Source organism: Aethalodelphis obliquidens, unplaced genomic scaffold, assembly GCF_003676395.1.
Source record: "Aethalodelphis obliquidens isolate GAN/ISIS:26980383/991018 unplaced genomic scaffold, ASM367639v1 scaffold8, whole genome shotgun sequence".
Classification (NCBI taxonomy): Eukaryota; Metazoa; Chordata; class Mammalia; order Artiodactyla; family Delphinidae; genus Aethalodelphis; species Aethalodelphis obliquidens.
The window spans coordinates 14,479,381-14,502,641 of record NW_020837952.1 but is presented as its reverse complement, the minus strand read 5'-3'; the positions used below and the strand labels follow the sequence as shown (position 1 = coordinate 14,502,641).

Sequence of the window (23,261 nt, the reverse complement as noted above, 5' to 3'; positions counted from 1 at the left end):
CGGGAGAAGAGAAGGAATTCCAGGCAGAGGGTACTGCAGCCTGTGCAAAGGGGTTCAACGTTGTTGGGGAACAGTGGGGAAGGCCAGTGACTGCTCAGGCTGGAAGAGGAATAAGAGCCAGACCATGCCACTCGCTTCGGGCCACTGGAAAGACTTTGAAATTTATTTGCAGACATTCGGCCTGTGATCAGATTTGTGTTTTTAGAAAGATCCCACTTGCTGAGGGTGGAGAAAGGATTGAGGGGGGCGGGTGAGACTACACAGCCAGGGCTTAAAGAGGGGATAGTGTAGAAGTGGCAACAGAGTTGGAGAGAAAGCAATCACAGTCAAGAGGTGACTTGAGGACGTGGGGTGTGAGGGCGAAGCTGGGGCGAAGTGAGAGTAGCATTGCCATATATGCACTACTGAATGTAAAATAGCTGGCTGGTGGGAAGCAGCCGCATAGCACAGGGAGATCAGCTCAGTGCTGTGCGATGACCTAGAGGGGTGGGATAGGGAGGGCGGGAGGGAGACGCAAGAGGGAGCGGATATGGGGACGTGTGTATGCATATGCTGATTCGCTTTGTTGTGCAACAGAAACTAACACAGTACTGTGAAGCAATTATACCCAATAAAGATCTATTAAAACAAAATAATAAAATAGAAAAACATCTGAAACAAAACAAAACAAAAAGAGGTCTTTGAATTTCTTAGTATTGGAAAGGTGACTTCAGCAATAGTTGGACAGGCAGTGCAATATACCCATGGGTTTGTGAAAGTTTCACATTTTTGTTAGCTGGTTGAAGAGCAGGTTTTATTTTCCATGACAGTATTAAATTGGCTGGGGATTAGGCTGAATGTAATTGTTTTATGGCCAAATGGATCCCATTGTAATAGTGACCATATATCAGCCTGCCAAGTGCCTGATTTAAGAGTACAAGGCCACAGGGAACTTCTCTGAGTCTACAGATTTGCTGACTAAAGATAAAGGAATGGGACCTTAAACTCTGGCAGCCCCGCAGAATGTCCTGGGTCTTAACGGTCTTGCTTGCTACAGTTTAGATAATCCCTTAAATCTGTAAGAGTTCATATATGTAGACTACTTGGACTGATGAATGGGATGAATAGCCAGGTTCAGATGCTCTGCAGTGCCATGGAAGAATTCCAGTTGATGTGGGGCAAAGACTCCAAGACTGGGTGTGCCGTAATGATGGTGGTCTTCTGGAAAACCAGCTTTGCCAAAATGAATTTGAGCCTGGGAAGCTAGAATTAAATATGTTAGGGATGTGCACCCGAAGGAAAGTGTATCCTGAGCAGTGACTGATAGGATAGTCTACGGTTGTACGATAGTCTAGAGAACAGAGTGTGGAACCAGAGTCAGGGACTTACGGCTCTGCCACTTACCAGCTCTGCCTCCCAAGCCAGTCACTAATGGTTTCCGAGCCTCAGTTAACCTATTTTTAAAGTAAATATAACAATAATAATAATACCTGCTATGTCACCCAGCATGGTGCTGAAGATGAAGATGACGAAATGAAGATGAAAAGAAACGAAATTTGTGAAAGTGCTTTGTAAGCGAAAAATGAAGATGCTAAAAGAATTGTCATTATTTGTTCCAGTCAAGATAGGCCAAATTGTACCATGGTCAGAAATAGCAACATCTTGCCTTAAAACAAGGTCTCTTTCTTGCTCCTTCCAGCAAAGTCCACTGCCCGCTTGGCAACTCTTAGGGTATCACTCTTCCATTCATGTTTTTAGGGACCCTTGCTCACATTGACCTCACCTCACTTTCTGGTTATGCAGTGGGCCCCACTGGCTGGACCACTGTAAAAAGCAGCTGCTGCTTTTCCCCCTCTCCTGGGTTTGTTTTCTCTTCTGCAAGTGCGTTTGGATTTTTCTTTGGGCCATCAGCCATTTCATGCTTTTTTTTTTCTTGTTTGTTTGCGGTACGCGGGCCTCTCACTGTTGTGGCCTCTCCCGCTGCGGAGCACAGGCTCCAGACGCGCAGGCTCAGCGGCCATGGCTCACGGGCCCAGCCTCTCCGCGGCGTGGGATCTTCCCGGACCGGGACACGAACCCGCGTCCCCTGCATCGGCAGGCGGCTTCTCAACCACTGTGCCACCAGGGAAGCCCCCATTTCATGTTTTACACGGGGCTGGCTCTTCTCCACACCACCAGTTCAGTCACCAGGGGAAATTGCACACGGGAGAATCTCCTTGTTTCCTCTCTTTTTCTCTTCTGGAATAAGCAGTCACTTATTCCTGACTGGTCCAAGGAGACTAGTATCCTTAGGTGACCAAAGGGAAATCTAAAGGGGGTGCAGAGTTCAGTGGAAGAGGACTGGGCAGAAGAGAACTATCAGGTGGCCTGAAGAATGCTAATGAGAAGGTGAGGGGCAAAGACTGGCGGTAGAAGTGCATTTAGCTTAGCCTCGTTAGGCCGGGGGGCTAGAGCTGGAGGCTGGAATTTGGAGGGAGAACTGGAGTTAGGTGCTAGGATCTGGGAGGAGGAAGACCCCCGAGAAACCCCCCTTCTCCAACACTGTGATACATTGAACCAAGAACAAAGTCAGGAGCCTGGAGCGGCCGGGGCTGAGGGCTGGACTGAATGGCAGAAAGGAAGAGACCCCACAAGCAAATGAAGCTGTGGGGCATCAGGGACCCCTAAGACCATTGCTGTAATGGAGGTGATGTGCATTTTGCTGATTTTTCAGGGGTGATTCCTTTTAGTAACCAAATCCATTGAGATCAAACACAATGCAAACCACAGTGGGAAAAAGGAGTCTGTACCTATATTAATGATTTCCATGCATGGAATGTACAACCAAAATCAGGTTTGAAAACCTTGATACCTTTTGGACCACGTCTGTGGCTATCCCTGTGTGCAAAGATCAAATAATGGTAGAAACTAGAGGAAAACATGCTAGCTTTAAGCCCACCCTGCAGCCGGAGTCCAGATAACAGAAATAACAACCAACCCTGTATAGCACCTTCTATATGCTGAATGCTTTTCAGCATTTCACCTATATTGATTTCTTTAATCCTCACAACAACGCCTTTTTTTTTTTTTTTTTTTTTATTTTTTTGGCCGCGCTATGCACCTTGTAGCAGGATCTCAGTTCCCTGGCCAGGGGTTGAACCCCGGGGCCACGGCAGTCCTAACCACCGGACTGCCAGGGAACTCCTGCAACAACGATTGTAGATAGATGCTGTTATTATTTCTATTTAAAGATGAAAAAGAAAACGATCCCAGAATAGTTATGTGACTTGCGAGTTAGTGGGAGAGCCAGGATTCAAACCCAGGCAGTCTAGTTCCAGAGTCCACACCTTTTGCACCATATGGGGCAACGGGATGTCTTGTCCTGTGTCCCTGGTCATCACCACCTTTGCAAGGGGGTTGAACGACCTGCATCTTTTGGAGTGATGCCACTTAAATGGCAACTCTCTTCCTTAGAGTCCTCTGTGACATAGCTGACATGGCCTGCAGAACCAGCAAACGCCAGTCAGTGACATGGCTTGGGAGGTCAGTAGAGCTCCTGGGATCTCAAATATTCAGGGAGAAGTTGTGGCCGGGAGTTACAGGACTCCTCTTTCCTCCTGCCTCTCTGGCTTCTCAGAGGAAGCAGACCACTAGGGCTAGATCTGCATCTTCTATTTTTTCTCCTGCAGCAAGTTTCTTCCTAGGTAGGTACCCCGCCCTCCCTCCACCACCCGCCCTCCACATCGAGGTTCTGGCAGTGAAGCATTTTCAAATGTTGTTACTCCATGTTTCCAAGAATGTCTGCTTAATCTAGGATTAGGGCAGCCGCAAAACAGGTGGAATCGCAAGTGAGAAAATAATCAGATGAGAGAAGGGGAGATGGGACTAACAGATCACAAGGGGTTGGATCAAGTACAGGGGTAGGATTAGGGTCCTGGAAGGCTGGTAGGAGTGAGGCAGGGACGACCCCTGGATGAATGAGGGTAGAGGCGGGTATTAAGGTTGTGAATCAGGCTCAGAGGCGGGAGACAAGAACCCAAGTATTATAAAGTGGACACAAAGTGGGGTGCTGCTCACTGACATGAGGCCTTTCCCATAGGCTCTACCGGGACTGGGTATGAGAGTAGGACGGAGGCATGGCTGCCTCAGCGTGGATGGAGTCCCGAACGCAGAGGAGGAAGCGGGGGGCAGAGGGTCGTTCTGCAGCTACTTCACACCTCCTTGAGGAAGAGACCAGATGGCCAAGTTTTACAGATGGCTAAGCTCAGACTGTGGGTGTAGACCTCTGTTGTTGCCTTCTGACTCTGGTCGTTATCTATCTGCATTCCCTATTTCACAAGTAATTTTTATTCTTTTCAACTTCTCTTCCTCTTTTAGGCCAGATTTCTTAGAGCTGAAGAGCAATTGCTCAAGGATGACCTTGCCTAACTTGAAGCATTACTTGTTCAATAAAACATTAATCTTATGTAAATAAAACTTGATAAGAAGTGCATCCATGCTGCCCTGGTCCCCTCTCTTGGGCTTCTTGTTTCCCTTTTCTGAAGTTTCATTCACTGGTCTCTAATCTCAGCTTGCATCACGTCCAACTGACTAGATTGTTATTCATTCTGCAGTACTGTTTTTATTGCTGCCCAGACACCTAAACCACTTACCATCCCTGAATTCACCAGAGTCGAGCACCCCTAGCCCTGTTAGAACATTCCCCTCCACCGCCGGCCCCCGCTTATGAAATGCTACACTGGCTGAGACTCGGTGTCCCTGCAGCCCCAGGATCCTTCTCTGATGACGGCGCTACAGCCCTTGTGTGAGAGGATCTGCGATTTGCCTCTGATATTGGCAGAGAGTTCAAGATGCGTCGAGCCACTTTCAGGGTAACTCAATAAGGTTCTATTTACAGAACTCTCTCTTGAGTTCAGCTCCCTCAGGAGAAGTTTTGACTCTCTGTAGGTAGGAAGTCTCATTTCCCTTTATTGCCCCAAATGATATCCAGTACATATTAGAGGCTCCTCTGATATTTGAATGCATTTGGACACCCTCCTTGAACTTAGGTTTAAACTTAAGAGATTTCTTAATAACTTTCACAAGTGTACTACTTACTGTTTGAAAGCAATGCTTTAACTTTTCTAAGAAGAAAAGGAAAGAAAAGCTTACTCAGAGATCATTTAATGAGCATTAACTCTAAAATACGGGAAGTTCTTTTATCCCATTTATCTACTTATCCTATTCTGGACATAGTATGTCCTTTCTTAGTCTTTCTTTTTCAAGCCAAAGATTCTCTCTTGGTTTCTTTGTTTTCAAGAAGTAATTTCTTCTCATGTGCTTTTCTATATTAATGAAAATGAAGAGACCAAATATGGGTTACATTAAATACATTTGGCCTGTCTGTTATTAGACTGAACTAATGATCCACCCCAGCAGGAAACAGATTTCCCTCCTCTAAATTCTTACAACTTGTTGTCTCAATGGTTTACTCGGTTCTTTTTGCATGCTGCCTGTATTTTTGCACCTGCATACTTTTTTTCCAAGGAGATAATATTTTGAAAGCCCTCTTGGTCTGGGACTTAAAGCATAAAGTAGGCACTCACAAAATATAGGCTGTGAAAATAAATAAATGAAGGAATGAAGTAAATTTCCTGACAGGAGATTTCTTAAAACGAACAAGTGCTTCCTAAGAACTAAACACAGAGTTTTAGTGACAGTGGTGGCAGCACAACCCAGAGGATTTGGCTTTAAAAAATCCTGGATCTACTCCTAACCACCAGCAGAGTTATAAAGATGATCTTGAACTTGGTGGAATGATTCTGACTCTGCTTATAGGTTTTACAGAGTAAAAAGATTCCTATTCAGTAGACACTTTGTGACTTTCATTTCTTATTCTTTTCACCAAACGGTTGGACCTCTACAGATATTAAGTCAAAGATAACTGACATATCAGTTACTCCCATTACAAACTTTGTAGATGCAGGCCTTCAATGGAAATTCTCTAGTTTTAAACTGTAGACCATTCTTCCTTTACATTTCTTTAAGGTCATCTTTGTAGCGTTAAATGTCAGGCTACGAAAGGTGAATTTAGGGCAGTTGATTTAAGAAGTATGATACAGCCTTCGCTCAGAATCCACGGGGCATTGGTTCCAGGAGCCCCTGCCAATACAAAAACCCAAGGATGCTCAAGTCCCTTATATGAAATGACTCAGTACAGTCGGCTCTAGGGAATCCGTGGTTGGTCGAATCCACGGATTCGGAACCCGCAGAGGGCCTTCTGTACTTTAAAACTTCATGTTCGTGTGTGTAGAGGTGTGGGTGCACACAACAAAACGACTTGTGAATGTCTCTCTCCTTGACCTGTTTTGACCAAACTTTATTACTCATTTAATGGAGTCATGACAAAGAGTAGGAATCAAAACACATGGGGATCACAGAGGCTGTTATGTTTATTGTGCAGAACAGACAGTGATAATCCACTAGAGAAATACTTTCAACAAGCAAGCGATTCAAAGTACAATCATAGACAGCAACTCTACATGAAGAACAAAGTTAGAAGACGCTCAAAGAAACAGGGAGAAAGTCAACTGCAGTTCAACGTCTTGATACTTTTCTCCTGCACACATACCTAACTTGCAGAAATGGTAGAAAAGTTAAATGTCCAGTCTTACTTAGCCTGAGACCAACAACAGCAAAGAACAGTCCTATAAAATTTATCTCCCACAAAAATAAACTATATATATAAAAATTTTATGATGTTCTTACTGTTCCATCGGCCACAAGCTTTTTTCAGTATGAAAAATGAGGTATACTGGGGCTTAAGAGGTAGTAGTGTGTTTTGATTGTACAACGTATAGGAAATAAGAGAGTAATTTCATCAGAGATGGAAACTGCCGGGTGCTCCGAGTTTGGCCAACACGAGCAACTGCTTTAGTTTTGAGCTGGCCAGTGAGGTTTCAAAAGGCCCAACCCAAGATACGGAACGGGGCTTCTTATGAGCCACTGTTTAGTTGCTTATTTAATGCACAGTTAACAGTAATGTTGAGTTTTAATTCTCTCCATAGCTCCTTTGGTGATTCACAACAGTGAGCAATCTGCCAGTCTCAGAGAGGTATGTGGCCTTTGAAACTACCTCCCTGAAGCGGCTGGAAGAGAGATGGTTTTGAGTTTCATTTGGCATCAGTACTAAAAGCCAGACTGACACAAGCCGTCATGAGAAGCTACCTCTTGGCCCAGTTGATAATACCATGTTAAAAAGTCAGCACACTCACTAGGAGAGAAAGGAATAAAAACTCTACATAAGAAGCGTTCAAAATAAATCTGGTTGAGACATATTACAAAAATCACATTTGTGTAAAATACATGAAAATATCTGTCAAGCATTTTCTCATATTCAACTAATCTTCAAAACACATATTTTTGATTGCATCATGCAAAAGCTGAGCTTGTTGCATCTCACCTACAAAGCTTCAAGTTTCTTTGAAGGTTGGCTTTATTTTATTTATTTGCAAAAAAGTATGTAAAAACATGTTCCTTTCTATCAAAAGCCTTTTACAAAAATAGTTTTGAGGAGGGTTAGCTGCAGTCTGAACTATTTCAAACATTGACAAAAATGAATGCTGCAAGTAACAAGTTCATTCCTTTTGAAGTCTGGAGGTAGGTCTTTGCAAGTCAATGAGTCCATTTCCTTAAACAATTCATGTGAGGTACAAACTTGGAGGGTGATATTTAAACATTACAGTCAGATTTTGTGTGACGTGTAGTGTAAGGAGGAAAAATATCCTTAAGAACCTAGGAGCGACTTGGTTAAAAAATATTCAAGTTAATGTGGAGAATCTAGCAGAGAAGCTGAAACAAGTATTTGTAAAATCTTAATTAAAAAAAAATCCCATAGAAAAATACATAGCCATGCTGAAACACAGTAAGGAGACTGCTTCTTCAACTGTAATTAAGTGTACACAAAGAACTGTAGGCGATTAGCATCACCTACCCATTACTTTTCTTTTTCTTGCATTGCTTGTGTATAGCAGCATGTAGTAAGTACTAAACTGTAAATTAACTGTAATATTCAGAGGTAGTATTGAGCAGTGGGGTTGTATTGCATCTCTGGCTAAAAGTGCAGTTTGAGTGAAGAGATGGTGAGCTGAAATCAAAGTAAAGCACCTCAGCCAACCATCCTATGTCAAAACGTGTTACTTGAAGTAACACATAAGCTTCATTTGAGGTAAGTGGTATTTAGGTCTTTCACAGAAACTGATACACAATGGAGAGAGAGAGAGAGAGCCTGCTTTTTTGTTGCCGTTGTTCTTTAAATTGTAGTATCAACTATAGCAAAAGAAATTTGGATTTCGCCCCTCTCACCTCATAATCCAGGTGAGCTCATCATGCGTTATTCTGTTGTACCTTTTCATTAAATTACAAAGAGGATAATTTTACTTGTCTAGGTTCCTTAAAATGCTTTGAGGCTGACAAGTGTGATTTATTGCTAAATGGCATTTGGCTCTGTAGGAAGTAGATTCTACCCGGATGAGGGTTCCTGAAAAAAAAAATGAGGGCCGTGAGTAAATTTATTACTCCTGCTGATATGGGTGGCATCCATAAATAAAGGAGTTGGCAATCTGAGTTTGCTTACTTCCCTTTTTGAAAAGTGAACATCACCTTTTCTGGTTTGTTAAGCTGGATGAAAGGATACATCAGCATTTCGTCTCATTTAGAAATAAAAGTAAAAATTAAAAAAAAATCATCAAGTAAGTGTCTACAAGGTTATATGAAAAAGAGAGAAGTAGTATCTAGTCCTATCTTTGGTGTTCTAAACAGAAGCTTCACTACTGCGAGCGGGTTGGGTGGTGTCTGAGGCAGTCAGTGTTTCCCACCGCGCCTCTCCTAGCGTTCGGAATGCCCAGCGTCACGCGGGTGACACGTTTCTGGTTTGGATGCAGTGCAGTGATTGACTAAACCCGATTCAGAGGTTCTTCTCACCCACCCACTCCTGCTTATCAGATCCACAAACTATTAGTAGGTTAAGGAAAAAGAGAACAGTAATTAAAAGTTGCATTGTTAAACTGTGTCCCCTGTGTTTACAGCAGTTTTTCACTAAACCTGGGACCGTGAAGGGATTACAAAGAAGGTGATTAATATAGTCCTTTTTAAGGTTACGTGACTTCTCCCCCCACCCCCGCCCTCCCCCGCCCCGCCCCGCCCCCTAACCCCAGATGAAAGTGGAAAGACCATGGCGACAGAGAGTAAGTGGTCACTGCAGTGTCTTCTCCCTTCAAAAGATCCAACTGCTGCTGAGGTAGAAATTGAATGCTGGCGCCCCCTAATCCTCTTCCGCAGACTCTTGTGAGGATGTCTCTTCAGTCTCCTCCTGGAACACACAAAGGGCACAACCATTACACTGTGTGGGCTGTTCAGACAAACAGTTCAGAGGTGACCTGTTTCCACAGCACATTATGCTGGCTTCAAAAGAGGATGCGGATGATTGGCAAGCCCCCTCGTTCCCAGGGCTTCTTAAACCGTAATTGAGGAATCAAGGTGTTGTTTTTTCCCAGAGCAGTCATTAGCCACTGTTGACTTAAGGCTTGACATCATGGCGGCTGCTCAGCAAATTCAATTGTCTGCCGTCCAGAGAATGTCAGGCCCGTGTGAGCTTACTCACCAATCAGAGGGAAAAAGAAATGGATAAATTTTTCCCGACAGCATCCCAGTCATCAGTTTTAAAAACCAGCAAATCAAGTGCAGGGGATCTGTTCTTAATGGACAAAGAAAATGCGTCCTGCAGACATTGGTCATCATAGCCGATGCTCTTAGGGACTGGCTGTTATTATTCCCATTTTACAGGTGAGAAAATCAAGGCACAGTAAGTCGTATACCCGAAGTCGCAGAGCAAGTCGAGCCAGGCTTTGGGCAGAGTCAGACGGGTGTTGGCAGCTGTGTGTAACCAGGATGCCACTGCCATGTACCAGAGGCAGCGTGAGGGCAGACTCGAGCCTGAGAAAGGGCTGCACGAGCTGACGACTCACTTCCTTTCCAAATGGATTTCCTTCTTCTTGTATTTATTAAAGCGCATTTTAAGACAATGGCCAAAGCTTGGCATTAACTGCTCAATCTCAATACTGAATCCACACTGACCAAACATTTAATGGTGGTTTGGCCAAGCAGAGAAAATCTAATATATATGTTTTTGCAGGGCCTCCTCTTCCTATAAATCTAATTTCTCCTTCTCTTTTCCTTTTTCTGATTCCGTATGGCTCTGGAATTTGTTGGAATTTCTGCAAGCCGGCTTGAGCTGCAAAGTTCTCCTTCCTTCTGCTTGTTTAACAAACGTGCAGTACCTTTCAGGACATGGGTGGTAAAGCGGAGACAATAAACATTTCTGATAAAAGCGTCCTTAGTGAGAGGATGATTTTTATCAAATGCTGTACATTGTCTCATAAGACGGCATGTGAAAAAGATCTGGGAGAAGAGGTAAACATTCACTCCTGCAGCAAACTTTAAGAATGGCCAGCTTAAAACAGCTTATAACAGTCTTCATACTTTAATAGATTTGATTTTCCACATGGCTTCATTTTGTCTGGGTGGCTAACTGACACAATTTATACCTCTCTTCCTTTCCCAGGTCACTACAGTACACCATTCAGTAAAGCATGCCTTAAAGCTTGTCTGCATTATATGACCAAACTTCCATTCATTAGTGTTTGAAACACTTCAGCTGTGAAGGAACTCCTAAATGCTACCATGTGTGACGCCTTTGCGTAAAAGCAGCAAACGGGAGGGAAAAAAACCCACGTGAACGGGTACTCACATGCTCACATGAATGCGCACACGTGGACACACACACACACGCGGACACACACACACACACACACACACACACACACACACTCTATCCTGGGCTTTAACCACAGGCCACTGCTTACTGCAAACCCTTTGCAAAAGGTTTCAAACGTTCTCTTCCCCCAAGACTGAAGGAGCTGTAAATCCTGGGAATAAACACACACACAAATGAATGGATTACAGCTTAAAAAATATAACCACCGCAGCATCAAGTCATGAGATTTCACACCGGTTTTGTTTAGTCTGCTTTGGGTTATGTGGGAAACGTGGAACGTTTGAAGCTACCTCGCATCTGCTCCCAACCCCCAAACGGCAGGCTTCACATATTTAAGCAGCACGTTTATACCTCTTGACAGGCAACAGGCCATGACCCTGAGATTCTCTATGGAGTCCCGGCCACAAAGGAGGATGTAGCAGGATCAAAGCCACGGACGGACGTGAGAGAGACAAGCCAAGGTTCAGCTGCCCTCTGACCTTGTTTTTTCACTTAATATTTAAATTCCAGAAAGTCATTAAGCTGTTCGGCAGATACGCTCGTCACCGTCCCCAAATGACTCACTTCTCATTATGACAGGAGGTGTGGACTTAGGTAACTACCCTGAAACAGACCACAGATTACACGCCGGCAGATATATGTGATTCCTTCTTCTCCTGGTTAACAAATTAATAGAACGCAGTCAAGCTGGAAACCCCCCTGGATGGAACTGTAATTATTCCATTTCTAACTGCTCGATTTTTCTAGACTATCTGGAAACCAAAGTACTTCCAAATCCGGAAGGAAGTCCAATTTTCAGGCCATGAACTTACAAAGACCTTGTAGTAGATGGAATGTGATCAGCTTTTCAAAACCTTCCCAGAAACTCTGCTTGATTTGAGCTCTTGCAACTCCTGATATGTAAGTGGTTTATTCAAATCCCTTAGACACAACTCAGCTGAAAATGATGGTCCCTCATCCTCATATTGTTTCCTTTATTTAATGGTTCTTAACACAACATGGAGAGTTGTTTTATTTCCACCGACACTGAAATGCTTCTACTAGTAGCTGTCAGTTAGTACTGGGTACATAAGTAGGATGTCAGAGGGTGGGAGCCTCACTCCGTCAAACTTCTGGAGGTCATGCAGCTCTCACACGCTCAGAACGATGGTTTTCTCAGTGTTTGGTTCTTGGAGAGCTCTCTCTTCCTGGCATAGCCCTGACTGGCCATCCTCCAAAGGACGGCATGGCTGCCAAGTGGATGGTGTTGGCGGGGCACGTGGCACCTCTCACCTCTGCAAGACCCAGTGACTTGGCCTTTTGCTACACGTATGGTTGCTGTGACAAAAGTGTGCGTGTAATTAAGAGAAGAAAAACCCTCTTCGTTGTTTTGTTTTGGTTCCACGATTCATTTACTGAACTGGGGCAGGTGATTTGACAGCAGATTGCGAGATAAGGCTGGGAGAGAAGAGTTTTTGCTTTCCCTCCCAGGAGCCATGTGGGTCACGGATGCATGAAGATGGAGTCGGGAAATCCACCTTCAGCTGCCCTGTCACGGCTGACCAGACTTCACACGGGGCCCTTCTGCGGTGCAAAGAGTGGACAGGACCCGGTGACGGAGGGAATAAGCGGCAGGTTCTGACGTCCCCCAGGGATCTTACTTTCATAGCAGAGTAGTCGGTAGGGACCCTTGAGATTCAATCCTCTGCAGTTAACTTAGAAGACACTGCCATTACTGCAGGTGATAGCTTGCAACTTGAGATATTTATTTAAATTGCTTCATGTTCGCAACATACGCCCAAAGGATCTTTGACCTTGGGTAGCCCCCCAAGAGCAGCTCTGAGGCACTAAGGAGGTGGAGAGACCATAGCCAAGCATCCTCCACATCTCATTAGGCACTGGCTGGTGAGATGGGAAGGCCAAGAAGCCACAGTCTGGTAAGGAGGCTTACCGTTGGAATGGGGCTTCACGAATGTAGGATAAAAGGACTTTTCAAAGTGAAAGTGCATAGTGACATTTTTATGAGTACCAGCCACTAAGGCCTCTAAACACAGAACAGCCCCCAGCCATCCACTCAGTTACCTTACAAAGACCGCTGAGGCTGTACCACACTGGGGTGAAACATGGATTTTTTGGGCAGAAAACTGAAGAGAAGGAAAAGAAAATGGGCAGAGTTGGAGAACTATATTTTTATTACTACTATGGAAAAATTGCACTCATTTTGCCTTAGTCTTTCTTTTGTTGCCCCCAAAAAGGAATTTAATAAGTGTAACTCTTTCATTGCTTTCATTACGCTTGTGGAAGAAAACCCCCACTGAAACCTAGATATATAGTTTGCACCTATCTCCATCCTTTTAATTTGGTTCAGCACATTGCATGTGGCGTATACCCTTGGGTACACTTCTGCTAACTTATTCAAAAGGAGGAAGAAGACATCCCAATAGCCACCCCGATCCCCTAATGTTGGATGGAATTTTTCAATGTCTTAGGCGTTTAACCATAGATGTTACCACACAGGCACGGGTGAGGGTGTGCGCTGGAGGAAGGTTCAGTGTTTAATGTGACAGCTGAAGCTCTGGGTTTAATTTTCAGATGCAGACTAAACAGCAGATCTGCAGTGGAAAGGAGGCCAGTGAATTTTAAATGGAACCGAGAAGTGGAAATACTCTCCCCTCAAACTTTAGGAGTGCTGTCACCATGATGCCCCTCTTTGTGTGTAGAAGGAGTGCAAAGTCATAGACATCCACGCCAGCTTTAATAAATCCTTATTTTTTCCCCTTGGTTGCAAAGAATTCTGTAACTCTCTTATCATAAAATGCTGCAGGCTACAAATACATCTGTAATTTAAGCTGTCTTGCCAGTAAACCTACCAATACCTGGTAATTTAGAAAGCGTAGTTATGGTTTAATGACGTTCTTTTTGTCATCTTAGTATGTCCAGTTCCTTAAGCACTTGGAATGCCACACTCACGAGTGTTTCATGTTCGTCGTGACTATCTCGAGCCAATCCCGCCGGAACAGAAATTACGGGCTCTCCTCAGCAGCAGTGACCAGAAACAAGTTTTCAAGTTCCATCTGCAGCTAAGTGACCCTCAAGACCACAAAGCGGACTCTTTCTATTTCTGGGTCAGATATTTTAATTTTAAATGGACTGGGGCTGTTTAACTTAATGGAAAGTGATTATTTCCTCCAACTAGGAAAACTTTATATTGCATTTTAAAAAACATATCCACTGGAACCTACGTAAACCCCATGATCAGGCAAGTGCAAGGGATTCTGGTAGAAACGGTAGGGGGGAAATATGTTTTTCAAAAGGAGACTTTAGAAGTTGGGATATTTACGGTATTTGTACCTGATCTTTTTTTTGTTTTTTTTTTATTTTAGTTTTATGTATCGGATTGGCCAAAAAGTTCGCCCAGGTTTTTTGTAAGATGTTACGGAAAAAACCCGAACAAACTTTTTGGCCAACCCAATGTATACAAATATACAAGCATCTACCTTGCATGTGCTACCATCAATGTAATAAAGCCAGTATAAGGTCTTATTGGGGGATATTTGAAGTAAAGAAGGTTGATCCTAGATGTCACTGACCACAGGCACCAACCCTGGCATTAATGGGTGTATAACTTGTGCCTTATTCTCACTGTGTCAGACCGGTAATGAGAATACTCATCTCGCTGCCCAGCAGGGTGTGAGAAAAAATGTGACAACCAAATGGGAAAACTTTGAAAAAAAGAGTAAAAATCCTGTAAGGCTACGGTGTGGAGCTATGCTGATTAATTATAGCTACTCATTCTGTGTTTCTTTCTTTACCTGTGATTCAATGATAGATTGTTGAGAAAGAAAGGAAAAAAAAAAAAACCCTATTATTAAACAATGCCTCCTCAATAAAACAAAATAAGACATCTTAGATTTGTAAAATACACTCCTGTTGGTCTCATTCATGCCTCTGGTCAGAGTTCCATTACTGAAAATATTGTAAACAGAGGTAATATTTATCCCTGGGATAGTACGAATTTCTTTCCTGGGATGAAAGGCTATTTAAAAATATCTTCAGGAGGGAGTCTCAGTTTTCAGATGGGGAATTCATTTTCTGTATAAACTAACTGCAAGTCTCAGGATCCTGGAAGTCATGATTTCTGAGGATCACAAGCTTGATCAATTTTCCATGCCAGATCTAATTCGTGCTGAGAAGTCTCATGTTTAAAAAATAGCTAAAGATTTTCGCATGAAGGAAGCACTCAGAAGAAGGAAATTCATTTCAACACTTCCCAAATTGTTGAGGAATGTCCTTCCTTTTATGCAGAGTAGTTTTAAATAAAAGTGGCTAGATTAAAGGCTGCTTAGTGGTTATATTCTGGATATGTTTATGAATGGCACAGATTAGGAGAACCTTTTCTCTTTGTTTTCCATGTGTAAAAAAATTTTCCTAACTTGTATTTGTTGCCAGGGAACAGAAGATTTCTGGATTTTAATCCTTATTGCGCCCAACATTTTTCATTATCCTGAGATAGGACTTTTGAATAAGATTATGAAAATATCAGTAATAATACTAAGCTAACAAATAATTCTTCAGTAAGACATTTCAGTGTCCAGCAAACATTCTCTGAAGGTACAGAAAGTTTCTTGGATAAAGCAACATATTTCTATTCAAACATTAAGGAATTTCTTAGAAAGGCCATGTTTTAAATCCGTTACTATTTATTCATATTAATTTTGGTCAGCAAGTTTGGATAATAAGAAGAAAGCTTACATATTGAATAAATAATCGTTTTTTTTTTTATCGAATTCACATCAAAATGCACAGGAAAAGCATTCTGCAACATGCCTAGAAAAGCAGGCAGACATGGCCATTTTATTTTTAGCCTAATCCACAGGCTTTACCACACGGTTAAAAACAATCACACTTAAAAAAAAAAACAACAAAAAACTCCTATAGGAAATCCGTCAAGTCCAGAAATACTATATTTTGCCTTTTGGAGTTTTATATCTTGCCCCAAATTGAGTGATGTCCTTTCACTTCCGTTAGAAGTTTATGTCATCTCTGTAAGACATTCCCTGCCAAGAAACAGCTGACTTCATCTTGCCAATATTCCTTTATTACAACTAAGCTAATGACTTCATATGTTTACGGTTAATAATCATTTTGATATGCTTCCTCTGCCCTACCCCCGTGCTGCTAGATCCTTGAGCTACTTTATTACAGGGGTTAAATGTTGCTTTCTACTTGGCTCTCCTCCTCCCTTGACCTTTGCAATGTCAGAGGTTAAATCAAAAAGTATTTCCTATACAACAAAACAGTCCCACTCAGGGCAGGCTTTGATACAATTCTTCATGTTTTGCCAGTTGGTACCAAACATTTACTGGCCCACAAAATGTTTTACCAGCTTGAAAGGGCGTAAGTTGGAAAATAACTAAATCAGTACTCTTTATGACTTAAGCGGTATAAATCACTATTCTCCCTGAGTGAGTAGAGAGTGCCTCTTTTCTTCAAGTCTGATTTATGATGAACTATTGACTGTACTGGCCAAGATACCACGTAAAGGATGAGTGTGAGAGTGAGAACTCTCCCTTCTTCCTCCTTCCTCTCTTGTACGTCTAGACTGAAAGCCCCCAGGAAAAATGCCTTCTTTGAGAACAAGATGTTGACTGCAATTCATCAACCTTCTTGTCCCAAAATGAAATCTCTCATTTTGCTCTAAACAATGTTTAGGTTGTCTGAAATATAAACATCCTTAAAACTGCCCTTGAAGTCTCTGTAAAAACATTCAGCTTTTTTTTTTTTTTTTTTTTTTTTTAAGGGGGGAAAATCCCATGATAACCAAGGCTTACTGAAATTTCTTTGCTCCGATACACACCACCCACAGAAGATGTTACTCCCAGGTAAAAGCTCTATTTCGAAACAGAAAGCTTTGTTTCCAGTCTTTTAGAAACTGAAAACTTTCCAGTTCTCTCACTGGGAAGTTGAAAAGGAGCAGGTTTCTACCTGTCTTAATTGCTAGAGGTGTAGCTTGCCAGGGCTGTACAACAATGAGGAAATTGGGTTGAAAGGAAGGAGAACTTAGGATTTTTAAAAGCTGTTTTTACCCTTTGGGTAGGGCTCAGGTGAGAAAATATGTCTGAATTATATATAAGGACTCACTTCTAATCTCAGTTTAAAGCCTTAAAAGGGGGAAATCAAGAGACAATAAGATATCTAATAAACCAGCAAGATCTTTTCAGAAGTCTGAGATGGAGTGAGATTTTTTTTCTTATCAAAATGAAAACTTGAGAAACAAAGCCCCCTCTACCAATAATAATAACCTGATACACTATGGGATTTCTCTTATAAAAACAACAGTAGCAGAAACAAAACCTACCACTGTTGCCTACTCAAGTTGAGAATGTAATCCATGTGGCTGAGAAATCAACTTTCAAATTGCTAAAAAACTAGGAAATTAGCTAATTTCTTACTTTATCACTTTAAATGAAAATATAGTAGAGTTCTCCAGTAAGCTTTGTTTTCACTGGTTTGGGAATTAAAAAAAAACAGTTAACATAAATATTAGAGATTTTCCCCTTTAGATTTTTAAGATTATTAAGGTTTGCAGCTGATGGTACCTGGTGGACTTCCCAAGCACAAACCCCTGTGGTAGGGTTTTCCTTAAATTTTTATTCCTCACAAGATGCATGTACTTATATACACAAATGCACATGAATAAGATTTATCATAATCCTGAATTTGTCTCCTTAGAATGAACTGTGACTTTCTGTAACCCAGTTTCGAGAAGTGGCATCCTTGAAGTTCTGAGCTTTCAGAATTTGATGGCATGAGGATACTTGAGAAGAGAGTCTTTGTACTTCCACACATATGGAATTACATACAAGCCAAGTGATTCTAACTGCTTTAGTCCTAATGATAGGATGTAGCGATCACCGTAAAATTACCCCTAAGTTAAAAAAATCCTTATTTTAAAAACGTGCAGTGAAAAACACTTGAGGTCAAAAAGATAGTAGTTTTGAACTAATTAGAATTCTAACGTTTTTGAGAATACAAATCTCTGGAAATAAAAAACCTAGCATACAAAAATAAGTCAGAATGTAATGATACTCCCTGGAATGTATACAAGTCTCTTCAAAATGTTCTTGGGAGTAAGGTAAGATGCATTGTTTTTATCCCAGTTCATAGATGGATACATAGGGAACAGAGAGATTAATTCACCCATTGATGGGGCCAGAAAGCAAAACCTAGGTCTGCTTAGACACTGCTGAGTCCTTTTCTTGGGATGTAAAATATTTAATCGTGCTAAAATTTTCAGCACCTCAAAACAGGACCTGAATGTAACCCTTCAAAGTAGTGTTGATGAAGAAAGGATATGAGCCTGAGTTAATCCAGACTGCTACACGGAAAAGCCATCTGGGAGGGTATTTTGAAAGAAACAGATGGAAAAGGAAGAGATTCTTTTGAATGTGATGTAAAATTTACATTATCCTCCATGAACTTCTGTGTAGTCCCCATGTTTATATAATTCATCACTGTGTCCTTAGACAATATAGATTAGGAAGCCCAATGAGCTCATGTTCTTTTTTCTGAGTCTGAACTCTCCTTTCAAGGGCAAATCTGGAGCAGGGTCTGTAGGTCTGTAACACAGCCAGATTGATCAGTGAGAACCAACCCAATCCATCTGTGGTTTCTTTGATATGATTGATTCTCTTAGGACAAAAATTTATGATGTCACATCATTTCTTGGTATATTACTGCCCAATTTGCAGTCAGTTTCAGCCACATTCATAATCTCCACCAATGATTTATCTGTCTCTGGCTCTTTACTTTTGAATATGCCATTCATCTCATCTGTAACATCTTCCCCTCTTTCCCTAATCTATGTCTTTATTTTTTCTTCTGTAGCTAAACAACAACAACAAAATTGAAACTCTTCTGGGGATCATCCCTTTAAGCAACACATGGCATTCCACTCATTCATCTGTATCCCATTGTGCGTCATATAGATTGATATTCTGTGCTCATTTGCTCAACAAATGTTCAAATGTCTTCTCATGTGTGTTCACTGAGTATCTTCATCCCTGGCTCTGCATTACACTCACTTGAGGAGTTCATAAAAAATACTAATGCTTGGGTTTCCAGACCAAATAATCAGAATCACTGAAGGGTGGGGCTAGTGGTGTGTAGGTAAATGTTCAACAACTTGCTCTCCAGTAAAAAAAAACGTCCTGATTTGTAGTATTTTCCAAGTTCCATGGTGTAAATACTCCTACCATAGTGGATTTCAAGTTACCTACTTGCCATCAGTAAATATAAAATTTGGAAGAGATACTCACAGCTGCCTTACGAGGGCTGGTTCCAGCACATACCACTGGGTAGGGTTCAGGATGTACACACACACACACACACACACACACACACACACACACGCACACACGCACACACGCACACACGCACAGAGCTGTCAGTCAATTCAGCATCTGTGGGGGATTGGTTCCTGGACCCACCACAGATACCAAAATCATCACTGGGTAGGGTCCATACACACGCATGGGCACAGACACACACACACACACACACACACACACACACACACACACACACAGAGTTGTCTGTCCTTCAGTATCCAAGGGGCATTGGTTCCAGGACCTTCCTCAGATACCAAACTCTTCAGACACTCAAGTCTCACAGTTGGCCTTTACTCCGTAACTGTGATTTTGCATTCACCAATTCAACCAACTATGGATCGATTGTGTAGTACTGTAGTATTTTTTGAAAAAAATCCACGTATAAGTTGACCATCACAGTTCAAACCCATGTTGTTCAAGGGTCAACTGTATATGGCATATAATATACAACTGTATATATATATATATATATATATATATATGTATATGTGTGTATATATATATATATATAAAATTATATTTATATTATCTGTAGGTGATTCTCATATGCAGCCAAGGGTAAGAACCTCTGAACCAGACTACACATTTCTCAGATGCACGTGACTAAGTTTTCGTTCGCCTTATCTTCCCTAAACCCCAAGAACAGAGACTGAATCAAAGTTGTTAACAGACCACATAAGGTTATTAATCTACTGTTCACAGCCCATGATGCAACAGCGAACACTGCAGTCTCCTTTGACCCCAATGCACAGATTTATAAATTCATTTGCTCTTTTTTAAAAAAATTCCTTACTGATTTCCTTACTGATGAAGCATGAGAAGCTAAATATATTTGGGATCTCCTACTTAAAAATGTCAAGTTTGGTTTACATTTTGTTTTGTTTAATATTGCATAGAAACACTTGAACACAGTGTACTTATTTTTAGTGCCCCCAACACTCTTGGCTTTTGGGAAAGGGAACAGCTATGAGGATGATTTTTTTTCATGGAAACTCTGTTTGTATTCTATTTAAAGCACATGTGTAATTATTCAGATGCATTTCCCCTGTGTGCTTTTATATCTGTTTAGAAGCTTCATTTCTCTTTCAAGCTGCATTTGTAAAGAATAGTAGACACAGGAGATTGTCTGAATGGTCTTTCCCAGGCAAGGCAACATTGTCCCAAGAGAACAGGGTGCAAGGTACAGTTTTAGAGACCTCTAAGGAAAAGATCCCAGGGATAAATTATATGAAAAATCTGCAAAGAACTTGGTAACCCATGACACTGCTTAATAACTTCGGCAGGTTCTGCATGACGCACCTAGATCTCCCGGGCATCTCTTTCAACCCAGAAAGGGAGAACAGCAAGATATTTTCACATTTTAATAAAGATCACGTACTTAGCAATCATGGTTAATTTATTCTTCAAGATATACTTCCTCAATAAGCATGATTCTTATGCTTCTATGTACAGATTATAGTTGGGACAAGGAACTCCAGGCATACGGAACAAGAGAAGTAAAGCTGGTTCCTAATTTTGATGTTGCCAAAGATGTCAGAAACTGTGATTCAGCCTAACTGAAGTGAGACCTGAGAGTTCGTCAATAGCAAAATTAGTATAACCATTTCCCAATTTCCCAGTCTTCTTTGGGAGTGTTTTGGGATCACCAAATGTTATGGAATAATTCAATGAATAGATATGTTTCCAGTCATGGATCATGATATATTTTGTGGCTAATAAGTCCTGTATCAGGTCAACGGAATATGGATAGGGAGATGGAAAGGACAAAACTTGATGTTTAAGAGTTGGCAAAACACATGATAAGATTAAGTATTTGTTTTATATGAGGCACTAAAAGGTTTTATTTTTTTAAGTATTTTTATTTGTTCTGTATACTTCAGGCCTTGATCTTTTAGAATTTTTAAAAATCTCAGTCTATGTATTCTTGACTTTGTCTGAAGGATACAACCAATTTTCAAGAATACTACAATGCTGACACAAGACTAGAAAAATACTAATTAAAGATTTAATTTGGGGTCATATTTTTTTCACTATTTATATTAACTGGGGAAAAAAAGCATAATGAGCATCTCTTACCTGAGCAGGCTTCTTCTGAACAACTTGTTGAGGCTAAGAAAGAAAGAAAAGAATCATTATAATTTAAAAGGAAACACACATAATGAAAATAATCAAGTATACATGTTTTAAACATAGACACTTGTCTGCAAAGACAAAAATTTCAAGGTTCAGATGGTTTATTTCAGGTTAAAGGGTGTTTATTCATTATCTTCACATGTTAAAGAAATACAATGCAGGTTATCTCCATTAAAACAATTCCCAACTAAGGTTCTGCAATACATACCAATTACATCAAAATAAACTTGCTCTTCTATTCACTTTGTTTTAGCCTGTATATCACAAAACTTAGGAAGTGAAAGGGCCTAATTTATTAATATTTTGGTTTTTAAAAAAACCACCTTTACTGAGATATAATTTATATTCCATAAAATTCACCCATATGAAGTGTAAACATCAAAGTATTTTAGTATATTCAGAGGGTAGTACAAACATCACCACAATCTAATTTTAGAATAATTTCACCTCTTGTGAAAGACCCTGTATCCATTATCACCCACTCTCCATTCCTTCCTGCTTCCCTAGCCAACCTCCCATCCCTAACCAATCACTAATCTACTTTCTTTTTCTATAAATTTGCCTATTCTGGACATGTCATGTAAATATATGGTCTTTTGTATCTTTTGTAATCATACAATATATGGGCTTCTTTCACTTAGCATAATGTTTTCTAGGATCATTCTGTTATAGCATGCATCAGTAATTCATTCCTTTTTACGGCCAAATAATATTCCATTGTACGGATATGCTACATTTTGTTTACCCATCCATCAGTTCATGAACGTCTGGGTTGTTTCCAACTTTTGGCTATCATGAATAATGCTGTTATGAACCTTCTGTATAAGAAAACTTCATGTATAAGTTTTAGTGTGTACATGTTTTCATTTCCCTTAGGTACATAGCTAGGAGTGGCATTTCTGAGTCACAAAGGTAACTGTACGGTAAACTTTTTGAGGTGCTGCCAGACAGTTTTTCAAAGCAGCCTCACCATTTTACATTCCCACCAGCAATGTATGAGGATTCCAATTTCTCCCCATATGTGCCAACACTTGTTATTGTCTGTCTTTTTAATGATAGACATCCTACTGGGTGTGAAGGTGAATGTCATTGTGGTTCCAATTTGAATATTCCTAATGGCTAGTGATGTTGAATATCTTTTCATGTACTTTCTGGCCATAGGTATATCTTCTTTAGAGAAATGTCTATTCAAATCTTTTCAAAATGTATTTGGCTTTTCATTATTGAGTTATAAGAGTTCTTTATATGTTCTGGATACATATCCCTTATCAGAATATGATTTGCAAGTATTTTTTTCCATTCTGTGGGTTTGTTCACCTTCTTGATGTTACCATTTGCAGGATATTTTGTTACACCTATATCTGTGTATCTTTATCATCTATATGTATTTAATTCTGGATGTAGTGCAACTCCCCTCTTTTGAGTAAAATACCTGAGGAAACTTTTTTCTACTCAGTCTAAATTAACTGTCCAATATTTAGAGTATTAGAAAAATATTTAAGTTATTCTTTGGTGTTGTAAAAGGTGGATCTGAAGCCCAAGTTTTTTAATGGATTACTTCCAGTACTCACTCTCATGTCTGAATATAAGCCTTATTTATTCTATCTACACATCCCTGAGATTTGCAAATACAACTGAACCACTTTGATGGGGGCAGTGACATGCTTCTGTGGTACAAATGAAAGAAATAAAATTGCTACAGAAGTTAAGGTAAATTCACTATATTGTGAAGGGGTAGAGCTTCTATTCATTTTCTTTCAGAATTTCAGTGATGGTGTGATGTCTTATTGCCACTATAGTAAACGTGTTTTATAAAAATCATCAGAGCTTTTTTTTTTTAAATGAACAAGATAAAAATAAAAGAAATGGCAAAATACTTTTGTTTACTGAAAAAAAAAAGTTTGAGTTTAAACCACAGTAGAGATGACATCATAAAAGCCCAGGTTTTGAGATGATGTTTTCTCCAGGTGGAAGCCAACCAAGGATGA

The 23,261-nt window shown here is 40.7% G+C and overlaps 1 protein-coding gene across 1 annotated transcript in view; it reads right to left on the bottom strand.

Moving 5' to 3' along the window:
* Positions 1-6,300: 6,300 nt before the first annotated feature.
* HMGA2 (high mobility group AT-hook 2) overlaps positions 6,301-23,261 on the bottom strand; it is a 139,101-nt gene continuing 122,140 nt past the window's right edge. The window contains exons 4-5 of the mRNA XM_027106941.1: positions 21,217-21,249; positions 6,301-9,307 (exon numbers count right to left, since the gene is read on the bottom strand). Coding sequence (XP_026962742.1) covers positions 9,260-9,307; positions 21,217-21,249 — 81 coding nt within the window. The 3' untranslated portion in view covers positions 6,301-9,259. The remainder of the gene's footprint in view (positions 9,308-21,216; positions 21,250-23,261) is intronic.